Raw genomic sequence first — 24,783 nt, forward strand, 5'->3', positions numbered from 1 at the left:
ACGCCCCTGACAATTAGCAAGTGCTTATGAAATGCTGTCAATTATTTTTATTTAACATCATTATTTATCCTACCTGTTCACAACCTTCATGGATTCCACTTTCTTTAGGACAAGTCAAAAATCCTCTGATCTTGCGAAAGAAGCCTTTGTTTTACTTTTCTGGACTCTTTCTTCCCAACTAGCTCATTCTGCCAAAATTCTCTTTTCCACCCTCTTGAAAGTACTTCCTTTCTTTTGTTCTTTCTGCTTCCATGTCCTCCTGTATGCCTTATCAGCTGCCTAAAACTTACCCACACTTTATTTTATTTTTTGAATTTTATTTTATTTTTTTATATAGCAGGTTCTTATTAGTTATCCATTTTACATATATAAGTGTATATATGTCAATCTCAATCTCCCAATTCATCACACCACTACTCACCCCCACTGCTGCTTTCCCCCTTGGTGTCCATATGTTTGCTCTCTACATCTGTGTCTCAATTTCTGCCCTGAAAACCGGTTCATCTGTACTATTTTTCTAGGTTCCACATATATGCATTAATGTACGATATTTGTTTTTCTCTTTCTGACTTACTTCACTCTGTATGACAGTCTCTAGATTCATCCACGTCTCTACAAATGACACAATTTCGTTCCTTTTTATGGCTGAGTAATATTCCATTGTATATATGTACCACATCTTCTTTATCCATTTGTCCTTCAGTTGGCATTTAGGTTGCTTCCAGGACCTGGCTATTGTAAATAGTGCTGCAAGGAACATTGGGGTGCATGCCTCTTTTTGAATTATGGTTTTCTCTGGGTATATGCCCAGTAGTGGGATTGCTGGGTCATATGGTAGTTCAATTTTTAGTTTTTTTTTTTTTTTTTTGGTACACGGGTCTCTCACTGTTGTGGCCTCGCCCGTTGCGGAGCACAGGCTAGGGACATGCAGGCTCAGCAGCCATAGGTCACAGGCCTAGCCACTCCACGGCATGTGGGATCTTCCCAGACAGGGACACGAACCCGCGTCCCCTGCATCGGCAGGCAGACTCTCAACCACTGCACCACCAGGGAAGCCCCAATTTTTAGTTTTTTAAAGAACCTCCATACTGTTCTCCATAGTGGCTGTATCAATTTACATTCCCACCAACAGTGCAAGAGGGTTCCCTTTCCCCCATACCCTCTCCAACATTTGTTGTTTGTAGATTTTCTGATGATGGCCATTCTAACTGGTATGAGGGGATACCTCATTGTAGTTTTGATTTGCATTTCTCTAATAATTAGTGATGTTGAGCAGCTTTTCATGTGCTTCTTGGTCATCTGTATGTCTTCTTTGGAGAAATGTCTGTTTAGGTCTTCTGCCCATTTTTGGATTGGGTTGCTTGTTTTTTTTAATATTGAGCTGAATGAGCTGTTTATATACTTGGGAGATTAATCCTTTGTCTGCTGATTCATTTGCAAATATTTTCTCCCATTCTGAGGGTTGTCTTTTCATATTGTTTGCAGTTTCCTTTGCTGAGCAAAAGCTTTTAAGTTTCATTAGGTCCTATTTATTTTTGTTCTCATTTCCATTACTCTAGGAGGTGGGTCAAAAAAGATCTTGCTGTGATTTATGTCAAAGAGTGTTCTTCCTATGTTTTCCTCTAAGAGTTTTATAGTGTCCGGTCTTACATTTAGGTCTCTAATCCATTTTGAGTTTATTTTTGTGTATGGTGTTAGGGAGTGTTCTAATTTCATTCTTTTACATGTAGCTATCGAGTTTTCCCAGCACCACTTATTGAAGAGACTGTCTTTTCTCCATTGTATACCCTTGCCTCCTTTGTCATAGACTAGTTCACCATAGGTGCGTGGGTTTATCTCTGGGCTTTCTATCATGTTCCATTGAGCTATATTTGTTTTTATGCCAGTACCATACTGTCTTGATTACTGTAGCTTTGTAGTATAGTCTGAAGTCAGGAAGTCTGATTCTTCCAGCTCTATTTTTTCCCCTCTAGACTGCTTTGGCTATTCGGTGCCTTCTGTGTCTCCATACAAATTTTAAGATTTTTTTGTTCTAGTTCTGTAAAAAATGCCATTGATAATTTGATAGGGATTGCAATGAATCCGTAGATTGCTTTGGGTAGTAGAGTCATTTTCACAATATTGATTCTTCCAATCCAAGAACATGGTATATCTCTCCACCTATTTGTATCATCTTTAATTTCTTTCATCAGTGTCTTATAGTTTTCTGCATACAGTTCTTTAGTCTCCCTAGGTAGGTTTATTCTTAGGTATTTTATTCTTTTGGTTACAATGGTAAATGGGAGTGTTTCCTTAATTTTTCTTTCAGATTTTTCATCATTAGTGTATAGAAATGCAAGAGACTTCTGTGCAATAATTTTGTATCCTGCAACTTTACCAAATTCATTGATTAGCTCTAGAAGTCTTCTGGTGGCATCTTTAGGATTCTCTATGTATAGTACCATGTCATCTGCAAACAGTGACAGGTTTACTTCTTCTTTTACAATTTTTTATTTCTTTTTCTTCTCTGATTACCATGGCTAGGACTTCCAGAACTACGTTGAATAACAGTGGTGAGTGGACATCCTTGTCTTGTTCCTGATCTTAGAGGAAATGCTTTCAGTTTTTCACCATTGAGAATGATGTTTGCTGTGGGTTTGTCATGTATGGCCTTTATTATGTTGAGGTAGGTTCCCTCTATGCCCATTTTCTGGAGAGTTTGTATCACAAGTGGGTGTTGATTTTTGTCGAAAGCTTTTTCTGCATCTATTGGGATGATCATATGGTTTTTATTCTTCAGTTTGTTAATATGGTGTATCACATTGATTGATTTGTGTATATTGAAGAATCCTTGCATCCCTGGGATAAATCTCACTTGATCATGCGGTATGATCCTTTTAATGTGTTGTTGGATTCTGTTTGCTAGCATTTTGTTGAGGATTTTTGCAACTATGTTCATCAGTGATATTGGTCTGTAGTTTTCTTTCTTTGTGACATCTTTGTCTGGCTTTGGTATCAGGGTGATGGTGGCCTCGTAGAATGAGTCTGGGAGTGTTCCTCCCTCTGCTATATTTTGGAAGAGTTTGAGAAGGAGAGGTGTTAATTCTTCTCTAAATGTTTGAGAGAATTCGCCTGTGAAGCCACCTGGTCCTGGGCTTTTTTTTGTTGGAAGATTTTTAATTGTCTCAATTTCAGTGCCTGCGATTGGTCTGTTTATATTTTCTATTTCTTCCTAGTTCAGTCTCGGAAGGTTGTGCTTTTCTAAGAATTTGTCCATTTCTTCCAGGGTGCCCATTTTATTGGCATATAGTTGCTTGCAGTAATCTCTCATGATCCTTTGTATTTCTGCAGTGTCAGTTGTTACTTCTCCTTTTTCATTTCTAATTCTATTGATTTGAGTCTTCTCCCTTTTTTTCTTGATGAGTCTGGCTAATGGTTTATCTACCTTGTTTATCTTCTCAAAGAACTAGCTTTTAGTTTTATTGATCTTTGCTATTGTTTTCTTTGTTTCTAGTTCATTTATTTCTTCTCTGGCCTTTATGATTTCTTTCCTTCTGCTAATTTTGGGTTTTGTTTGTTCTTCTTTCTCTGGTTTTTTAGGTGTAAGGTTAGATTGTTTATTTGAGATTTTTCTTGTTTCTTGAGGTAGGCTTGTATTGCTATAAACTTCCCTCTTAGAGCTGCTTTTGCTGCATCTCATAGGTTTTTGGATCATGGTGTTTTCATTGTCATTTGTCTCTAGGGATTTTTTGATTTCCTCTCTGATTTCTTCAGTGATCTCTTGGCTATTTAGTAATGTATAGTTTAGCCTCCATGTGTCTGTGTTTTTTACGTTTTTTTCCCTGTAACTGATTTCTAATCTCATAGTGTTGTAGTCAGAAGAGATGCCTGATATGATTTCAATTTTCTTAAATTTACTTAGGCTTGATTTGTGACCCAAGATGTGATCTATCCTGGAGAATGTTCCATGTGCACTTGAGAAGAAAGTGTAATCTGCTGTTTTTTGGATGGAATGTCCTATAAATATCAATTAAATCTATCTGGTCTATTGTGTCATTTAAAGCTTGTGTTTCCTTATTAATTTTCTGTTTGGATCATCTGTCCATTGGTGTAAGTGAGGTGTTAAAGTTCCCCACTATTATTGTGTTACTGTCGATTTCCTCTTTTATAGGTGTTAGCAGTTGCCTTATGTATTGAGGTGCTCCAACGTTGGGTGCATATATATTTAGAATTGTTATATCATCTTGGACTGATCCCTTGATCATTATGTAGTGTCCTTCCTTGTCTTTTGCAACATTCTTTATCTTAAAGTCTATTTTATCTGATATGAGTATCACTCCTCCAGCTTTCTTTTGATTTCCATTTGCATGGAATATCTTTCTCTATCCTCTCACTTTCAGTCTGTATGTGTCCATAGGTCTGAAGTGGGTCTGTTGTAGACAGCATACATATGGGGGTTTTTTTTGTATCCATTCAGTGAGCCTGTGTCTTTTGGTTGGAGCATTTAATCCATTCATGTTTAAGATAATTATTGATATGTATGTCCCTATTATCATTTTCTTAACTGTTTTGGATTTGTTTTTGTAGGTCCTGTTCTTCTCTTGTGTTTCCTACTTAGAGAAGTTCCTTTAGCACTTGTTGTAGAGCTCGTTTGGTGGTGCTGAATTCTCTTTGCTTTTGCTTGTCTGTAACGGTTTTCTGCATTGAATCTGAATGAGATCCTTGCCAGGTAGAGTAATCGTTGTTGTAGGTTCTTCCCTTTCATCACTTTAAATATGTTATGCCACTCCCTTCTGGCTTGTAGAGTTTCTGCTGAGAAATCAGCTGTTAACCTTATGGGAGTTCCCTTGTATGTTATTTGTCGTTTTTCCCTTGCTGCTTTCAATAATTTTTCTCTGTCTTTAATTTTTTCCAATTTGATTACTAAGTGTCTTGGTGTGTTTTCCTTGGGTTTATCCTGTATGGGACTCTGTGCATTTCCTGGATTTGGGTGGCTATTTCCTTTCCCATGTTAGGGAAGTTTTCAACTATAATCTCTTCAAATATTTTTTCAGGTTCTTTCTCTCTCTCTTCTCCTTCTGGGACCCCCTGTAATGTGAATGCTGTTGCCTTTAATGTTGTCCCAGAGGTCTCCTAGGCTGTCTTCATTTCTTTTCATTCTTTCTTCTTTATTCTTTTCCGCAGCAGCGAATTCCACCATTCTGTCTTCCAGGTCACTTATCCGTTCTTCTGCCTCTGTTATTCTGCCATTGATTCCTTCTAGTGTATTTTTCATTTCAGTTATTGTATTGTTCATCTGTTTGTTTGTTCTTAAATTCTTCTAGGTGTTGTTAAACATTTCTTGCATTTTCTCTGTCTTTGCCTCCATTCTTTTTTCTGAGGTCCTGGATCATCTTCAGTATCATTATTCTGAATTCTTTTTCTGGAAGGTTGCCTATCTCCACTTCTTTTAGTTGTTCTTCTGGGGCTTTATCTTGTTCCTTTATCTGGTACATAGCCCTTGCCTTTTCATCCTGTCTATCTCTCTGTGAATGTGGTTTTTGTTCCACAGGCTGCAGGATTGTAGTTTTTCTTGCTTCTGCTGTCTGTCCTCTGGTGGATGAGGCTATCTAAGATGCTTGAGCAAGTTTCCTGATGGGAGGGACTGGTATTGGGTAGAGCTGGCTGTTGCTCTGGTGGGCAGAGCTCAGTAAAACTTTAATCCACTTGTCTGCTGATGGTTGGGGCTGGGTTTACTCCCTGTTGGTTGTTTGGCCTGAGGCTACCCAACACTGGAGCCTACCTGGGCTCTTTGATGGGGCTAATGGCGGACTATGGGAGGGCTCAAGCCAAGGCGTACTTCCCAGAAGTTCTGCTGTCAGTGCCCTTGTCATCACGGTGAGACACAGCCACCCCCCACCTCTGCAGGAGACCCTCCAACACTAGCAGGTAGGTCTAGTTCACTCTCCTATAGGGTCACTGCTCCTTCCCCTGGGTCCCGATGTGAACACTACTTTGTGTGTGCCCTCCAAGAGTGGAGTCTTTGTTTCCCCCAGTCCTCTCGAAGTCCTGCAATCAAATCCTGCTAGCCTTCAAAGTCTGATTCTCTAGGAATTCCTCCTCCCATTGCCGGACGTGCAGGTTGGGAAGCCTGACGTGGGGCTCAGAACCTTCACTCCAGTGGGTGGACTTCTGTGGTATAAGTGTTCTCCAGTTTGTGAGTCACCCACCCAGCAGTTATGGGATTTGATTTTATTGTGATTGTGCCCCTCCTACCATCTCATTGTGTCTTCTCCTTTGTCTTTGGATGTGGGGTATCTTTTTTGGTGAGTTCCAGTCTCTTCCTTTCAACGATTGGTCAGCAGTTAGTTGTGATTCTGGTGCTCTCACAAGAGGGAGTGAGAGCATATCCTTCTACTCTGCCATCTTGAACCAATCTCCCTTAACCACACTTTAAGTGGCAGCTTACCTCCTGTCTTTTCCTGACTATGATAGTAAAATCATAAGAAGTTCATACTTAGAGAGGGCTTAATATGTTCTAGTCATTGTACTAAGTTCTTAACATGATTTGCCTTCAGAATATCCCTAATAACGAAGGTATTATTATTCCCAATATACAGATGAAATTAAGATTCATAGAACTTAACTAGTTTTCTCAAGACCACACAGTTAGGACCCTAGATAATTTGTTTCTAGAATATATGTACTCTTTACCACTGCACTCTACTGCCTCTTTAACTGGAGTGAGATATGTCCTCTAAGCTCTTACAGGAATCCTATGGTTTACTTGATAGGAGTCATTTATGCCTTTTATGATTTTCTTCCCGTGTGACTGTGAACTTTAAGCTCCTAGAGAGCATCCTTGTGCCCCAGACATGCAAGGCTGCTAATCAGGAGGTTCACACTGGGATGACTGCACGAGGTTAAATGTGGAAATATCTGCCTAACAGTTGGGTCTTACCACTGCCCGAAACCCTTCAAGCATCTCACCCACCAACCCAGCCATGCTGACCCCTATCCTTGGAGTCCCTGCTTCTCCTGGCAATCCAGAAGCAAATGGGTTAATACCTAGAACACCAGGAAACCTCCCAAACCCTGCTCCCGCACTAAGATCCCTACTCATTCTGATAGGTCATTGTCCTATCTGAGCATCTTGAACATCACCCCATCTGGTATTTTGAAAAGTCCATTGTAGATGCTTATGACTGTACGCTGATGTGAAAGAAAATAAGCGCAGATAGGAAAGAAGAAAAATACCGTACAGACACTGGAGAATGGTGACATTCTGTTACCAGCAATGGTAGCAGAAAATGACCAGCAATGTCACACGGTAATTATGGCATCCCAGTGAGTTAAACTCACTGCGTGTATCAAAAACGTGCATCAGAAATTCCCTGCGTGTTTCAGAGGCAAGGCACTATGCAAATTAAAGGCAGCTTATAATTTTTAATCACTTAGCATCCAAGCACACCTGTGACTCTATCTTGGTGAGCAGCTATGAAGGCATGGGCCCACCATCACCAGTGGAATCATCAGCTAGAGAACATTCCTTTTGTTTGTCACTGTTCTGACCAATCATCGCCACAGGCTTTCCTGAATCCTGCAGCAGCAGGAGTCCTGCTTAAACCCAAAGCACAAATCCATCCCTCTGGGATTCTGCCACAGAGAAGACTGTTGCTAATTTTTTAAAAATGCTCATTAAAAACCATTCTGAAACCATTTTATTTCCTGGATGAAAATGGCATCACATTAGCCCTACCAGACCAGTCCCCGAAATTTAGAAGAAAACTGTGCAGAAATACAGAGTTCATTTACTCAAGTAAGCACACACCTGCATTACAGAATGGTTCAATTTTCATCCCAGCAGCAATCCCTGGGTCTGAGTTACATAAATGAATAATACATTTAGTATGTTATTAAATGGGGCTGCTTACCTCTGTAATAACAAGGCAACTTATGATTATGTTGGACCTAAGCTCTGAATATTACTGGGATGCATTTAGTTAGTAAAACATTCTTCAATCTGCCAAGAATAAAACTGCTTTGTAATGGCAAGGGAGTCTTTGTACAATTACTGAAAGGAAACATTCTGCAAATATACCTTTGATATTACCGACCGTTCATCTGTAGATAGTGTCTTGTTACTTCAACAACCCCAGTTTCAGCTTCTCTCTTCCTTCCTTTCTTGATACTCCTCTGTCACCTTTTCCTTTTTACCCCTACCCTCTTTGATCTTCCTGCTGGCTGCCTGCCAGTCTTAAAAAAAAGAGGAAGGCCATAGTTTTTCTTTGTCAGAGTAAAACTGGAAGAAACATTGGAAGTCTTCATATCCTGTGATTTTGCTATTCAGCAGTTCTTTTTTTAATTTATGATTTTGTACAGATGTTTATGGTACAGATGTTTGATATAGATGTTTATGACTATTCAGTGTATGCTAAGTTGACAATATAGTCTAGTTTAGTCAATCACAACCCTGTATGTGATGTCAAGACCCTGACCCCAGAAATTATGGTTTACTTGAGAATTCTGGGCATCAGTGTGTTTTGTTTTTAAGTTCCCCTGGTGATTCTAGTGTGCAGCCAGGATTAAAGATCACTGCCCTGGTGGTTCAAACTAGTGTTGTGGAACCAAATAGTCTGAGTTTAAATGCAGGCTCTCACTCATTAGATACACTTGGGCAATTTACCCAGACTCTAATGTTTGGGTTCTCTGCATGTAAAATAGGGATAATTACAGAATCTTTTCCTAAAGTTCTTGGGAGGATTAAATGAGATAATGCATTCAAAAGGACTTAGCATCGAACCTGGCATGTTGCAAGATCTTAATAAATGTTAAAATATCAAAAGGTAGTAAAAAGTCAGTATTTAAGATTTTAAATATTAGCTTGCTCTTATACAGCAAGTTCCCTGAAAATAGAAGCCATGCTCTTACTGCCAAGATTATCTTAAGATCAAATCAGACCACATCAATTCCTTCCTTAAAATCATTCAAGGGGCTTCCCTGGTGGCGCAGTGGTTGAGAGTCCGCCTGCCGATGCAGGGGACACGGGTTCGTGCCCCGGTCTGGGAGGATCCCACATGCCGCGGAGCGGCTGGGCCCGTGAGCCATGGCCGCTGAGCCTGCGCGTCCGGAGCCTGTCCTCCGCAACGGGAGAGGCCACAACAGTGAGAGGCCCGCGTAACGCATAAAAAAAAAAAAAAAAAAAAAATCATTCAAAACTGCCTATGGCTTACCCATAAAGGGTAAAGTTCAGGTTTAAAGGAGAGCTCCATGATCTGTCCTCAATGCATTTTTTTTTCAGCTTTAGCTCTTCCCACTTCCTGACATGCTTCCTGAGCTCCGGCCAGGTTGAAGTCTACATGTCTTCTTCTGCCTGTGTTGTTCATTCTGCCTGGGATGGTCTTTACTGTGTCAAGCTTCTATTCATTCATTAAAAATCAGTGTAGAGGGTTTCCCTGGTGGCGCAGTGGTTGAGAGTCCGCCTGCCGATGCAGGGGACACGGGTTCGTGCCCCGGTCCGGGAAGATCCCACATGCCGCGGAGTGGCTGGGCCCATGAGCCGTGGCCGCTGAGCCTGTGCGCCCGGAGCCTGTGCTCCGCAACGGGAGAGGCCGCAACAGTGAGAGGCCCGCGTACCGCAAAAAACAACAACAACAACAAAAAAAAAATCAGTGTAGAAATTACGTTTTCCTATGATGTCTCCTCTTTTTTCACAGTAGTTGTTACATGTAATGACCAAGAAAGAGCTAGAACTCTAGGTTTTATTATAGCCAAGGTAGGTCTTGTTGTCACTGAGCTCTGTTGACCCTCATTTGTGCACACAAGAAAAATTTAAATAGTTTAATTTCTTGGCTTGTACTATGTGTCTTTGTTTTCAAGGGAAAACCACCTTGTTGCAATGACACTTAACTTGAAATGAGAAATGGGGCAAGCCCTGGGGACAGAGAAGGGAGCTGGTTCTGGGGACAGTGTATGGCTAGCACTTAAAATCTTTCTAGATCCAATGTGCTCATATTTCAACAATAATCCTATGTAGCGGCCATAACCCCAACATTCAGAAAGAATGGGGTTCCATGGCTGACTAAGCAGGTTCTCCAAGTTTCTCTCCTCAAGGCAATAGCTCTCAGGACGTTCCCCTTAAACTGAGTAAGCAAGCCTTGGGATTAGGGGACTCTACTCAGACAGAAGACTAGGTTGAGGAGAGAAAACTTCTCTTGCATTAAGCAGGATGGAAGCACGAGTCATTTAATTTGAACAGTAAATAGAATGTAACTTCATTCTGAACGCCAACTTGATGAAGTGAGACGTATGGCCACGTTAAACTAAATGACAGCATCAAAAATCACGAGAATGGCTCATGGAATCCACTGCTAGAGTCAACTAGTTGTACAACAAATTTATAGAAGGAAAATTTCCCTACTTTTAAGCCTCTGCAGTCCGGGGAATCCTAATACTGAATCATTTCAAATTGGTCATGAACATGTCAGAACCTAAAGGGATCTCAAAGACCATCCAACAGAATCCCTCTGTTCGCACATAAGAAAAAAAAGAGATGCAGTTTAGAGGGCTTGCTAAGCTCACACAGGGGGCAAGTAGTGGTTATGGGCCTTGGGACTGAGTTTGGAACTCTCCTGCCATAATGCCATACCACGCGGATGAGGGGCGCTATTGTCAATACCATTGATGTGGGCAAGGACAGCGATGTGAGGAACCAGATCTCCACATACACCTTCTTAATTACAACCCTAATGCCATCCCATAACAATATGGGAAAATGCATCTAAGAAAGATACTCTGAAAAATCAACTTTGTAGCAACAGTTATGGAGCGTTTGCTGTGCGACTGCATGGGTGAGTTCCAAGAAAACAGTTACTTGGGCCCTTGCAGTGCTGGGTCTATAAACAATGCAAGTGATTTCCTTCCTGTGGACTTGAAACACATGCACCACTTTTAGGACCAGTTATTCTCTGTGATGCACAGTGACGAATCTTGCTGAATAAATCAGACTGAACAGCAAGATTCCTGTCAGGATCAGAAATGGGATCACTTGGGAAATGACCACAGCCCCCAAGAGACCCTGGAAATAGCAACCCCAGAGCGCAGTGCCAGGATAACCAAGGTCTAAATATTTTCATAGCTGATGTAGAAAGGAATATGTTTCTAGAAAGCATTTTTATTTATTTGTTTTTTTAACACCTTTATTAGAGTATAATTGCTTTACAGTGGTGTGTTAGTTTCTGCTTTATATAGAAAGCATTTTTAAAACATTCTAAATGTATGTTGACAGTATGGAGATTGCTATTTTGCTATACTTTATGTGTATATATTTTTTCCTGGACCCACTAAGTATTTTTATATAGATACTGAATTAATGCTATTTCAAAATCTTTTTTTTTTAACTTCCTGAGTAAATATTCCCATTGAATGTTGAGAAACTAGCCCTGAGGATCAATAAGAACTGTCAGTGTACATTTACATTCTTTCGGGAGGGATTAATAGCTCCTCTAAATAAACTCCACAGACAAAAACTTCTACACCCACTTTTTTATAAACACATCTAGAAATCTCTCTGGCTTAACAGCAAAAAGAAATCTGTCCCTTGAGAAGATTATCTTGGCTTCTTAGAATAAACCAGCCCAATGTCTACTTTATTTTATAGCTACAGAATCTTTTACGGTTGGCATGAAACAAGCAACATCCTAGTGAATTTAACAACTTAAATTTGTATCATGTTCCCTGGATCCAAAACAGCATCAACAAGATTTAACCATATATAAGTACAACTAAATAAGCTTGGGCTTCTGTATGTGCAAACTGAGATATTTATAGTCATCGATGGAGAAACAGAGGAATGAATTTGAGGTTATTTCAGCACTAAATGACAGAGGATATACAAATGGATACTGATTTCACGTTATTTGAAGAAAAGGGACTCGTTCACTAATCAGGTACATGTGTTATCTGCCTTGAGTGGTACTGGGGGCCGACGTGTGTTTCGAGGTACAGTGGTTATTAATTATGTGACGTTATGAGCCTACACAAGCTATTATTTCAGTTTTACCGATGACCAAACAAGGGCTTAGGTTAAATGTGTCCTAGATCTCAGTACTGTCATGACTATTAAGTATGAAGTAAATGTCTGGACTACAGATACACAATAAAAGGAAGTTTCCCCGCCCTTTTTACCTTCACTCCAGAGGACCCCTTCACTCCAAAAGTCCAGAGGCTGGTGATGGCATCTGCATTTTGTAAAGTGACTACTATCTGCTAGGCACTATGCTTCATATACAGTATCATATTTAATCAACCTCCAAAAGCAAACAGCAAAATGTCATAGGTTACGAAACTAAATCTCAAAGAAAGGAAGTCACTTGCTAAAGACAAATGGCAGAGATTGGATTAAGACTCTTAATTTGTTTCATTCTAAAATAACTCTGTTTTTCACCAAACAACACATCCCCGCTTTGAGTTCACTCTGTACCCACAACAGGCTGAGGCCCCATTACCAGCCTCCTTGCTTTCCATGGAATGGCTTGTGGAAGGCATGAAGGAAAGGGTGAAAAGAGGCAGGGAGAACGTGGTTAGAAGCATGCTCACACGCTGTCCTGTGGTGTGGACACTGGAGACTTGAGACCACTGGGCCAAGCCCTAAGGACTGGTGGCTACAGCCACCTAGAGGGACATTCTGTACCTGTTTCAATACTTACTCCAACTCTCTTTGCTAAGAACTGAAAAGACTTTGCTAAGAACTGAAACAAAAACTGCACACCTGTTCACGTCTACACAGTGAAGCTGGTAACAATTTTGGTATCTCCTTGAAATAGCATTTCTATTGGGAATAATCATAACCAATGCTAGAATGTTTCCATCACAGTGAAGTGAGTGAACCTGAGAACACTGTTTATATATCCAGGGTAATAAACTAACTGTGAGAGCAACCATAACCATTTACAAAGTGAGGTCTTAACAAAAAAAAAAAAAAAAGGAAGGTTTACCTACATGCTTTCAAGTAAACTCGCAGAAAGGTGCTACTGGCAGATTTGCTTGTTAAGCTTGATTGAGAAGGGACGATTGTTTAGTAGACCTGTTCAGCTCAAGCTCTGATTGCATGGCTGCAGTCTGTGCCCTGCTGTAAGAGACTGGGTGAGGGAAGTGAGGTGCCTGGTGAGTGAAATCTACGGAGGCAAGAACTCTCAAACCAACCCTGCCCTTGTGATTCCTCTGCACTTCATCCCAGCCTGAAGCTAATACAGATTCTGTGCTGACAACCCGAGATGCTCGTGGATGGCTTAAAACAGGCATTGGAGGGACTCAAAATGGGGCCCAATGGCTCCTTAATTCTATAGACTTCCAGGCACAAACGTCAGGGCTTGTCCTTGAGAAAACTACCAGCATGGCCTTTTCACCTGGATCATCTCTTGTTCCTTTGCCTACAATAACCTGCTTCACACCTTCTTAGTTTGGGAAATCCTGCTTGCCCTTCCTCTCAGTGTTTCCTTACAGAATCCATTGGTGTCCGTGTTTTACAGGAGGATGGCAGTTAATATAACTGAATCTCTCATGTGTGGGACTCACAGGCAGTGCGTGGGCAGGAAGCTGGTGTTTTAACCCTTAATGGGGGAGATATTTGGCAATGCCGGGATACTCAACTCTAAGAAGTAATCAGCTGACTGGGTGGAATTTGCTTTAGGAGCTATCAGAAAGACCTTCAATTGCCAAAGAGACTCTAATTGTTGTTGTAGGGTTTTAATAACATTATGTTATGAGAATGCTAACTGCAGCATTGTTTATAGTGGCACAAAACAGGAAATGACCAAAATATCCATGAAAGGATGACTACATAATCCCAGGTGCTTGAATCCTAGGGAGTTAAAAGAAATTAGATGGAGAGTAGCCTTATATACTCTGACTTGGAAAGATGTTTAAGTTATGTTTTTGAATGAAAAAGGGAACTAGAAGAACAACACATCTAGTAGGAAACTGCATATAAAAACAACAAAATTAATTTTGTATATTTTTTTCTTGGCATAATTATTCACTGACAAATGCAAAGGAAAGTGTTTAGAAACATGCATATCAAACATGCACAAGTGTTAGATCACAGTTGTGTGGGAAAGGGGGCCAGGACTGGGGTGATAATCTAAATTGGCTTTTTAAACAGAGAAAACATGTATATTTTTTTGTAATTAAACATCTGTAAGTGAAAAGCTAAATATTTAATGGCAGCATTGTAGCAGCTACAACAGATTACTGAATCTGTGCTTATGAAATGCCACTGAATCAACATAGAGCCAAGTGACATCTGGGGTCAGGGACTGGAGTGGTATTCAGAAGGGCAGAAAGTCCTTTTTCAGTTTCATCTACACTTTATCTCTTGCCAACTCTTGAGCTGGCTACAGACACCGCAAATGGGAATTTGATGATATTGGGGCCTTCTTTGAGGGTGATTTCAGGCCCCTGTCCCAGCTAATAGTCTTCCTATTCCTGATGCAAATGTGTAGTTTAGACAGTATGTTGATCTGTGGGGTTATGATTGATATCCCTGTCCCCGACCTTAGCCCATACGGCGCTATGCAGGTGGTCACTCTTTCACCTGCGAGCCCCTTACTTTTGAGAGCAGGGCATTCATCCTATCTGCTGATAACTGGTATTAATCATATGTTCCTTTTACACAAACTTGCTCACTGATGCTGATGCTTTTCTGCAGAAAGTTTAAATGGAATGGATGAAACCAGCAGATGTGGTAACTCAAGAAAAATCCCTTAGGGTCAGATGCTCTCAGGTAATGCCCACTGATAGGAACAACCTTCTGAGAGTGGAGGTGGAGCCCTAGGAAGTCATATCTGTGATTGTGTGATTAATAAACATAACTGCATTGACCAACATTTATATACCTGGACACATATTGCCGAACCACTTTTTTAATTGAAATTTTAGTTTTATAGGGCTAGATGAAAAATCCCATTGAATAGAATAGTATAAATTATTCCTCTCTGATGTTTTATTTTATATAGGTTCGGATTTATTTGGGTTTCACATACTGAGTTCACCAAAGGAATGGTGAAACCTATTTAGGGGTAGCTGAAAAATGTGTGTGTGTGTGTGTGTGTGTGTGTGTGTGTGTGTGTGTGTGTGTGTGTAAATATATGTATATAATTATAAAATTAAAATACATATATATTCTCAATAAACTGAAAAGTGAGGGGTCATCAGCCTTTATTCTGCCTTATTACAGTGATTTGAGTAGCATCTGGAACAATTAGACCCCTCTGTACTTCAGCCTCCTCTCATTAATACCAAAGAGAGAATAGTATAACTCCCCTGACTGACAGTGAAAATAAATCAATTCTGAAATTAGCTTCAGGGGCTCCTAATGCCCTTTACAATGTCTAAACATGCTGGTACATGCAAGTGATAAAAGTCCTGTCTTTGGCATTTCTTCACCATTAAGTTTAGTTATTTCACCAGCCCTTTTCAATTTCTCCCATGATGCTAGATGTTGAAGACCTCACTGACCCATTGCTGTAAAAATGTTATTTGTATTTTTCTCAGATTTTGTGTTTCTCTTCAAATAAATCACAGCTTATTTCTTTATTCAATCAGAGACAAGAATATTTGACGTATGTGTCTATGTTTTTTCCCTCCTTCTGCAAACAGTTTGAATGGAATGGATGAAACCAGCAGATGTGATAACTCAACAAAAATCCCTTAGGGTGAGATGCTCTGAGAGTAGTATATATTATTTTGGTAATTTTAAAAAAACTTTTAAAATTTCAAATACAAAAGTACATAAATGGAAACATGAACATCCTCTCCTCTGTATTGCAGCTCGCATGAGAAATGAGAAGGGCAATTGTCAAGTAATGCTGGTCTATTGGTGAGGTACCTACTCTCTCCCTCCCTCCCTCTTTCCCTCCTTCCACCCCTTCTTCCCTCCCCCTCCCTCCCTCCCTCCTTCCCTTCCTTCCTTGCTTTCCTCTTTTTAACTTTTCAATATCAGAATTCTCAAATATGCACAAATGAGAGAAAATAGTATCATAAATACCCATGCCCTCATTAACTTATCTTCAAAATTTACTAAACCTATCCCTTTTTCTAATATTTTAAAACAAATGCCATATATCATGTATCTCTAAAAGATAAGGTTTCTTTTTTAGCCTAACCAAAATATCATTATGACACCTAAATATATAATATATTTAGTTAATATAATAGAAATATTTAGATTTAGATATAGCCTGATATCACCTGTGGTGGTCAATTTTACGTGTCAACTTGCATGGGCCTCAGGATGGCCAGATATTTGGTCAAACATTATTCTGGGTGTTTCTCTGAGGGTGTTTTTGGATGAGATTAACATTTAAATCAGTAGACTGAGTAAAACAGATTGCCCTCCCTAATGTGGGTGGGCCTCTTCCAATCAGTTGAAGGCCTAAATAAAACAAAAATGCTAACCCTCTTCTGAATAAAAGAAAATTTGTCCTGCCTGACTGCCTTCAAACTGGACAGTGGCTTTCTTCCTGCCTTCATACTCAGGTGGAAACATCAGCTCTTCCTGGGTTTTGACCCTGCTGACCTTCAGACAGGAACTACACCATCAGCTTTCCTGGCTCAGCATCAGAGTTCAGACTGGGACTGGAAACAAACCATCTGCTCTCCTGGGTCCCCAGCTTGCCAACTCTCACCCTGCTGATGTCAGGATTTGGACTTGCCCACCTCCATAGCTGGATGCTCCCATTCCTTATAACAAATCTCTTTAAATACATATATATATATATAAAATCTCCAATTGGAGATAGAAAAACATATCTCTGGAAAACCCTGATTAATACATCCCTAATCACCAGACCACAGTCCATTTCCCCATATGGCTCAAAAAGATCTTTTAATAGTTTTTTTGAATTAGAATCCAAATAAGTTCCACACACTATTTTCTAAGTCCATAAATATCAGTTACAGTTGTGGGAAAGTCACAGAATGGTTTCCCTTTTATGGTATTTCTTAAATAATATTGGATAAACCCCACAACACAGATCACTGAACACAAAATTTAGACTCTGATTCCAGATTTATAAAGATCAGAATGCACGCCTTCAATGTGTCAAGACTGGACAGAGAGAAAATGAAACACATTCCTACTAACACTAGGATACTCTTGAAAAGTCAATGAGCTTCTTTTCTGCCTCAAGTTTCCACATCTATAAAACAGGAAATGCACATGGGAAATATTTGTTTGGCCTTCCACACAGGGATGTTGTGAAGGTAAAAGGTAGCCTCATGTGATTAACTAGTTCTGAAATAAAGTATCAAAAAATGAAGATATGTATATATTATCATCATCGCCACCTTCATCCAAGGAACCTGTTTTGTTTCTTTGTTTGCAACTGGGGTCTTATTCTCAGACGAAATTTGCACTATTAATGCAAATTTGTGCTGCATTATTAAAATGAACAAAAGCAAGTAAATCAGTGCTGTAATAAAATAGGCCTGGCGTTTGATCAGAAGTAATTCGGTAATTTTAACACGGGCTGAAAAGCAGCAGAAGTTGACCTCCTAAGGCCACTGCTTCAGACACTCACCCAGTACTGTTGAGGTAACTCTGTCCCAAGCTGCAGTCCTTCGACAGAGAAGATGGATTGAACCAAAAGGCTGGCAGGCACTGACCATTGCTGTGTCGCTCATAACCATAGTCACTGTTGGGGAAAGAGTCAAGAGAAACCTTTCAGTAGACGGCAACATTACTGACAACGATTGCACGTCAGTCCACAGCCAGCTTCTACCCTGGTCAATTAGTCAAAAAACAGTCATTCACTGAATCAAAGCCTTTCCAAAAATGGAATCTTCTTTTTCCATGGAATATCTATCAATTACCCATGGCTTCTACAGAAGCCATTTTGAGAAATGCTAGCTTGGAGGCCACAGGGGTGCATGTGTAGAGAGGAAAGCTCAATGCCCAATAATTCCCATTAAACACCTTTAAGGTGGGAGAGTAGATGTTGTTCTCATTAGGGGGAGGCACAGTACTGATTGTGGTTGGGCCCAGAGAAAGGTATAATGGTGGAAGTCGCCCTTAGTGTCAAGTTTCACTGAAGAGTTTAAGGCATTCGCATGTGGCATAATCCTCATTACTAGTGATGTCTTTGGGGTGCTCTTCCAAGACATCTGGATCTACCAAGGAGAGCTGAGCCAGGTCTCTCTGTGTACAAGCCATATGCTTCAAAGTCATAGCAGGAAAGGAAATGTCCTTCAGGACTGCTGCAAGCATTCCCCCAAGGAAAAGCTCCGTCCTATGCCTTTAATGCTGCCAGTTGCTTTAAATCTGCTCTCTAGTTTGAAAATAGTCCAAGACTTTTCTCAGCCTCCTCGCATTCTTATCTCCAGGAGCCTCTGAGTGGCCTGATATTCTTGGCTTCTGAAAGATGAAACCGGGCGCAGAGTATGGCAACAAACTGCACCTCCACACGCACAGATAAATTGCAGGTGGCCATCAGTGAGCATTAGTATGAATTGGCCCATCTGTGTAATGGAAGTGAGATACTGGCACACGAGGGTTGGGGAAGGAGAATTAGGTTTGCCCAGGGGCCTGTCACCAGGCAGCTGGCACCTAGAATTCTGCCCATACCAGCTGGATTTGGTGCTGATGCAACACAGCACGGGTAGGAAGACTTCAGGAACGCTGCCTACAGGACACCCAGCGTTCATTTAAGGAAATTATTTTACAAACGCTGAAGAATAACAGGCAAGGTCATCTGGTAGAGGGCTGTCCAGGGGAGAGCCAAGCCAAGAGAGAACATTCAGTGACAACCACCTTTCATTATGCTATAGTCAAGAAGAATCACTGAAGCTCTAGCTACTAGTAGAAACCAATAAGAGTTTGGTGATCCTTCCAAAATATTTTCAGAAATCATGCAGTTACAAAAATCCCATTTGACCAGGTAACCTTACGATGGCCTTGTTCATGGTGCATTTCCCACTTCTCCAATTACACTTTAGTTAGTGGGATGAGCAGCAGATTCCAATCACGAATGCAGGAATTGGGCCAAGACTAAGGGGAGTGAGAGAAGGGGGAAACTTAATTGATGTTCCTACCCTGTGTTCTTTTCACCCTAGTCAAGCTTAAAATTGAGAAGAAAACAACACATGACAACGCCAACAGCAAAAGACTAGCTTATGTTGGAACCTTGTAGAAAAGATTCCCAAAGGAGCAAACATTCCCAGAAGAAATCAGGGAATTGGGACTTACTTTTTCTCTTTGGTTTTCTATGTGAAAATAAATTTGCTCTCTGCCAAAGAATGACTGTTTGTTAAGGCCGAAGTCAAACCACTAAGATAAAAAGTTAACTCCCCATACGGTTCCTCCTTGAATAGAGTGAGTGAAGGAGAGGCAGTCAGGTTTCAGAAAGAGGGACGTGATGAATGACACACTCTCCATGGAACTTTTCCCTGTGAATGTATTTCAGGATGTCAATCATGAAAGGTAGGACAGAGACAAAATATTTTTGTCATTGTAACAATGTTACACAGACTGAAACAGAAGTCAGGGCTGGGGAGGCCCTCCCAGAATTCCTTGTGAGCCCCCATGTAACTGAAGCTCTGCCTTCCCTCTGGCTGAGCCCGGAGAGATAAAGAACTGACTCTTGGCTTGCCTTCTTTACCAACAGGAGAGGAACAGCCTTGGGTTATCGGTCTGAGTTCTGGCAGCCAGTTTGCCAGGCCTACCAGTACTACTGATTTAGAGAATGCTCCCGTCATGGTAGCATGACAGATGACTTCCTTTTTCTAAGATATGTGATGTGTAAGTACACAGTATTTCAGCCCAATCACTGATATTTTGATGAGCAGATACGTGACCGATGATCGTTACGCGGCTAATATTGTTACATGAACGTCTTTGGTTCTTACGTTGGCCAACTTTCAATTATTTAACACTGATATACACATTTAGCAAATGCTTTCTCTAAACCAAAAGCATATAAATAAATTTTATAAAGAAGAAGGAAAAAAAGGAACAGAAGGTGAGATGGACATGATCAAGGGAGTTACCAGCTACTCATCCTCAGTCATATTTCAACCTCATCTGAATGTCAAAACCAGAACAAAGCAAGGGCATCACTGGACCCACAAGCTAGCTTTCTGCTTAACTAATGCTCCAGAAAGAACACTGTGGCACTCTGAGTATATTTAACTTCTCAATGCCTTAGTACTTTTCCAGCTTAAACTAGCTTAATCCTGGTAAAGGAAGAAGTCTCTCTTTCCGCTGGGTTCACAAAGCCACAGACGGCAATACTAGTGATTCCATTCTTGCGCTGAATTCAGAAAAGTCTTCCATGGGTGTCGCAAGCAATAGTCAGCTAACCACTGATTGAAAACATCCAGGTGTAGACAATTTACTGCCCTACACGATCACTGTTCCACTACCAGGAACCCTAGACTCTAGAAAGACTTTTATCTTGAGCACAAACATGTCTGCTCCCTGAAACGTCCACTTATTGTTTTCAGTGTTGCTGTATGAAGAAACTCAGGGTCTATCTAGTCTCTCTTTTTGTCCTGAGATCTGTCAAATATATGAAGATAATTACCAGCCATCTCCTGAGTCCTCCTTAAGTCTAAAGAAACCCCTGGTTTTTCCACATACACACGCACATAGCTAGTAAGCCATGATGTCCCCAAGTGGTAATTTCACATGAATGTAGGCTTGTCACTTGGATCTATGCATGTTACTATTATTTGATATCTAAGCTTTCATTAAGGCCCACGTGGGTTTGAAATACTAGACGACTCTATGGGATAACAGTACAAGCTCACCAGTCAAAATCAGCCTCTGTGCAGACACAGGGTTCAGACTCCATAGCTCCTGCATATTTCCCTTGCATACATTTCCGCTCTGATTTTCTCTTCTTATATATCCTTTTTGCTCCCATGATGCATGCTTCCCCCTGTAAGGAGACAAGAACCTCATGCAGTCGGGCACATAGCTTGGCCCTTCCCTACTCCACATCAGGACAGTTCCGGGAGATGGTCTCAAACCTTAGGTGTAATGTAGACATACGCAGTCTGCTTTGTGCTAAGAGCATTTCCTTTTCGATTCTGGAGCCCTATCACAGAACATGATGATAAAGGCAATCCTAAGAAGCACTGAGGGTGTGTCCGGAAGTCCAGAACTCTATGTATTCAGCAAATCTTTACTTGGCAAGGTATTAAGTACAGTGCTATGAGGGACACACAGATAACTAAGACAACCTGCAACAGTGTATGGCCAAAAAAATTTGTAGTAATTAAGTTCAATTCTTCTGTAATAAAAAATGTATCCATTTGGTCATTTATGAGCATGTGAAAGAAGAATATTGCTAGAAACATAAAGGTCCATTTTGCCTTGAGTTATTACGCCTCTGCCCACACAACTTTATAGCACTGATTTTATATCCATCTACCAGATAAGCAAGAGGACTAAATTCGGTGTTTCTCCACAAGCAAAATAAAAGCTTTGAATACCCCAATGCGTGTGCACTCCAAAGGGGGAAACATCAGTTACGTAAATGAGCGACCCTTTGATGGTTGAGCCTCCGAGGACAGTGGGTGATTCCAGCTGACGTAGCTCCCACTGTCAAACCCAGCTCTGTGTGTGTGTGTCTGAAGGACCGGACGGAGTTTTGTCTAAGCTAGTCTACACTGTCTTTCTTGAGCAAACTCACTTTAACCAGCTGCATTACACATCTACATGTAATTATATGATTTAGTCTAGGTTTGGGGTATATGATGTGTCACGCTCTGAATATGGTGACGGCTTTGCAAGCAAGGGCCTCTACCATGTGCTTTGAGAGGCCGGCAGAATGAGTTCTGCCTTGGGAAGTCGAAGGAGAGATGCTTTCAGCCAAGCATTCTGATATGAGCAGGGTAGCAGAGGGGCCAGGAGGAAGGAAATTTTCCTATTAATAATTCTGTATCCTTATATCACAAGTACCTTGGAAGGAGGCAAGAAGCGCTACCTAATCCCAGGGAAGCATAGCAGTGGGGAGGAAGAATTTTATTGGCACCGCTCACACAGCATAACTTTATTATTTCATGTTACTGCTTGCATTGCCAGATAAAACTGAACAGCCTTTCCTCACCCTTGCCCCCATACCCTGCAGCCAGAGGACACGCTCAGATAAATTATGCTTGGATCTCCATGCTGAGTTGGTATAAGTCTTAGCCAAGCACATTTGAATTTTATCTCATTATATCCTAGTACAATAAAAACAGAAGTCACTTGACAACAAGCTATAACTGTTGAGTTTGTTCACTGCTGTGGCACACAAAACACATAAGAAAGCACCAGATGGACAATTTTTGCCCAGAGAACCCCAATTCCTACACTTCAATGACTTGCTTCCCCCCCAGTACTCTCCACGCCTCCCACCCAGGACTCAGCCTCAGCTCCCTCCCTCCTACCTGGCTGTGCAGCTGCCAGGGTCTGTAGTCTTCCTCAGCACAGCGTCTATCGAAAATGGACTTGTAGTCCACTTTGACCAGCTGCCATTCAGAGCGGTGGCTGAAGTGTCCAAACACTCTGCAGAGTTCATGACGATAAAAATAATCACAATAACAGCAATGCTGACAGTTATACGTCGTTTACTGAATGTTTGCTATGAGGTTAGCACAACGCTAAGCATATTACATTTTTTTTTTTTGCGGTTCGTGGGCCTCTCACTGTTGTGGTCTCTCCCGTTGCGGAGCACAGGCTCCAGACGCACAGGCCCAGCGGCCATGGCTTACGGGCCCAGCCGCTCCGCGGCATGTGGGATCTTCCCGGACTGGGGCACGAACCCGCGTCCCCTGCATCGGCAGGCGGACTCTCAACCACTGCGCCACCAGGGAAGCCCCAGCATATTACATTTGATATTATACATCACCTGATCCCTACACACATTTCTGAGGAGGGTTGCTATTATTGGCTCCACTTCACTTGTCGGTAACCTGAGGCTCAACGAATTTTGTTAACATGCAAAAACCAAAGTCAAATCACTAAGAACTGGTAGAGTCAGAACCCAGGGTGTTTGACTTAAAAGCCCACTTTTATATATTGTACAACAAGAATGGTTGACCAAAAATAAAAAACAACCAAAAAAAAAAATTGAGAAAACCATAGACACTGCCTTCTTTGCGGTCCAAGATTATACCTCTAGGTTCTCTTGCTAGAGTACATCGTTCCCATGGTTTCCATGCTATTTTACCTTCCCACCAGTCCCAAGGGAAAGTGGGCAGCAAGGCTGAGGAGTTATAACTACTTCCTACTCTGTGCATTCTATTCTCCTTACTCAGAGAGACTCAGCTATTTAATGAAGTGTTTAAATCACCTATTGTCGATATAAATAAAAGCCACAAAGTAGCCTTTTCAATCAACTTTTTTTCATCTGTGTCTTGCAAACATGAAAACTGAATGAAGACAAATTATGGAATAAATTGCTAATCCAGCTATGTTTACCGTGGGCAAAATGTAGCTATTAGGCATATTAAATTTTTGTTGTTCTTTTCTATTGTTAAAAAAAAAGGAGTAGGGAGAAAAAATTAGAAAATGTACCAGCTATTCACTTTGACTTAAAATTTTTCACTGCCGACAGGATCAACTGCTTTAAAATCTTCCCTCTCTGTTTTTCATGTCCAATTCTCCAGGAGAAGGAAAAATCAGTTTCATATTTCAAATTCAAAGCTCATGTTTTGAAACCCAGAGGCAGTCAAGCCATTAATCAAGTCTTTCACAAATTAATGATCATCACTTTCCAGACAAGAATGAGTATAAATGCAATTTCCCCAAGAACAGACTGTTCTCGTGGTTTCCCTAATATGCCTTACCATTTGGTTAGGTAAAGAGCCAGGGAAAAATAACATCCTTTGTGGGGTTTTCACCAAGCTCTGCGTTCTGCCTTAAAGTGAAAATCACTCTTACGTGCCTGTCATTTTCTGTATATCAAGCATGTTTATTATTAAAGTTTTTAATTGATAGCTTTATTTTCTCTTGAAATAATCACTTCTCATTTCCCTAAGCCCGTTCAGTAGAGGAAGAAACAGGCTGTACCATTTTGCTGCCAGCCCTCAGCGTGGGTCTCCTAATTGCTAGTAAAGAGCCAAGAGAATGGAAGCCCACATTATTCTTTCCTCTTTGCTGTGGAATCATGAAGTCAGATGTACTGCCTTTGCTAGCAATTTCAAACCTGACAGTAGCAATGTGAACAGGCTTATCTAAAAACAACATGTTTCTGGATCTATACTTAGACTAGAAGACATCATAGTTTCCACTTACGTCATGATTAGAGTCTCTTCCCCAGGCTCACCCAGAACTCCATCCACAAAAAGTGGAATAGATGTGAAACTGTATTTGCTCCAAGATCTCCCTTCATCAAAACTTAACCTAATGACAGAAAAAAATAAGTCATCGGATCTCAAAAGAAAAATCCTTTCCAAGAAAGGATACTACCAACCAGGGAGAATACGTTTTAGAAGTACCTGGGGCATTGTCAAAGTGAGCCTTTTATATGAATAAGTGTTCTTAATTACATCAGAAGGTAGATAGATATACAGTTAGCCAAGCGATTTGGGACCCAGATGTATTATAACATCAATAAGGGGAGAGCTGCATGAAATGGGAATGATAATAAGTCTTTGATAGGATTTTTTAAAATTTGGATATTTTATTAGGCCTTAGAGCTCAATGTGACCCTCTTCAAAACCTCGTTGCGATTTAGCAGCAAGTCTTACAGGTGATTCTGAGAACAATGGCCATATGAGACCCACTGAGACAGACTTGAACCAGCCACCTCTATGTGATCAAACCCTTAGTGGTATCCT

At 40.8% G+C, this 24,783-nt stretch overlaps 1 protein-coding gene across 5 annotated transcripts in view; it reads right to left on the bottom strand.

The window, feature by feature from the left end:
- The window catches only part of SORCS1 (sortilin related VPS10 domain containing receptor 1), a 575,069-nt gene that overhangs the window by 83,682 nt on the left and 466,604 nt on the right, over positions 1–24,783 (bottom strand). For all 5 annotated transcript variants that reach the window (XM_032609239.1, XM_032609238.1, XM_032609234.1 and 2 more), the window contains exons 14-17: positions 24,239–24,346; positions 22,390–22,507; positions 20,764–20,894; positions 17,538–17,651 (exon numbers count right to left, since the gene is read on the bottom strand). In XM_032609239.1, coding sequence (XP_032465130.1) covers positions 17,538–17,651; positions 20,764–20,894; positions 22,390–22,507; positions 24,239–24,346 — 471 coding nt within the window. The remainder of the gene's footprint in view (positions 1–17,537; positions 17,652–20,763; positions 20,895–22,389; positions 22,508–24,238; positions 24,347–24,783) is intronic.

Source organism: Phocoena sinus, chromosome 16 (genome assembly GCF_008692025.1).
Source record: "Phocoena sinus isolate mPhoSin1 chromosome 16, mPhoSin1.pri, whole genome shotgun sequence".
Lineage (NCBI taxonomy): Eukaryota > Metazoa > Chordata > Mammalia > Artiodactyla > Phocoenidae > Phocoena > Phocoena sinus.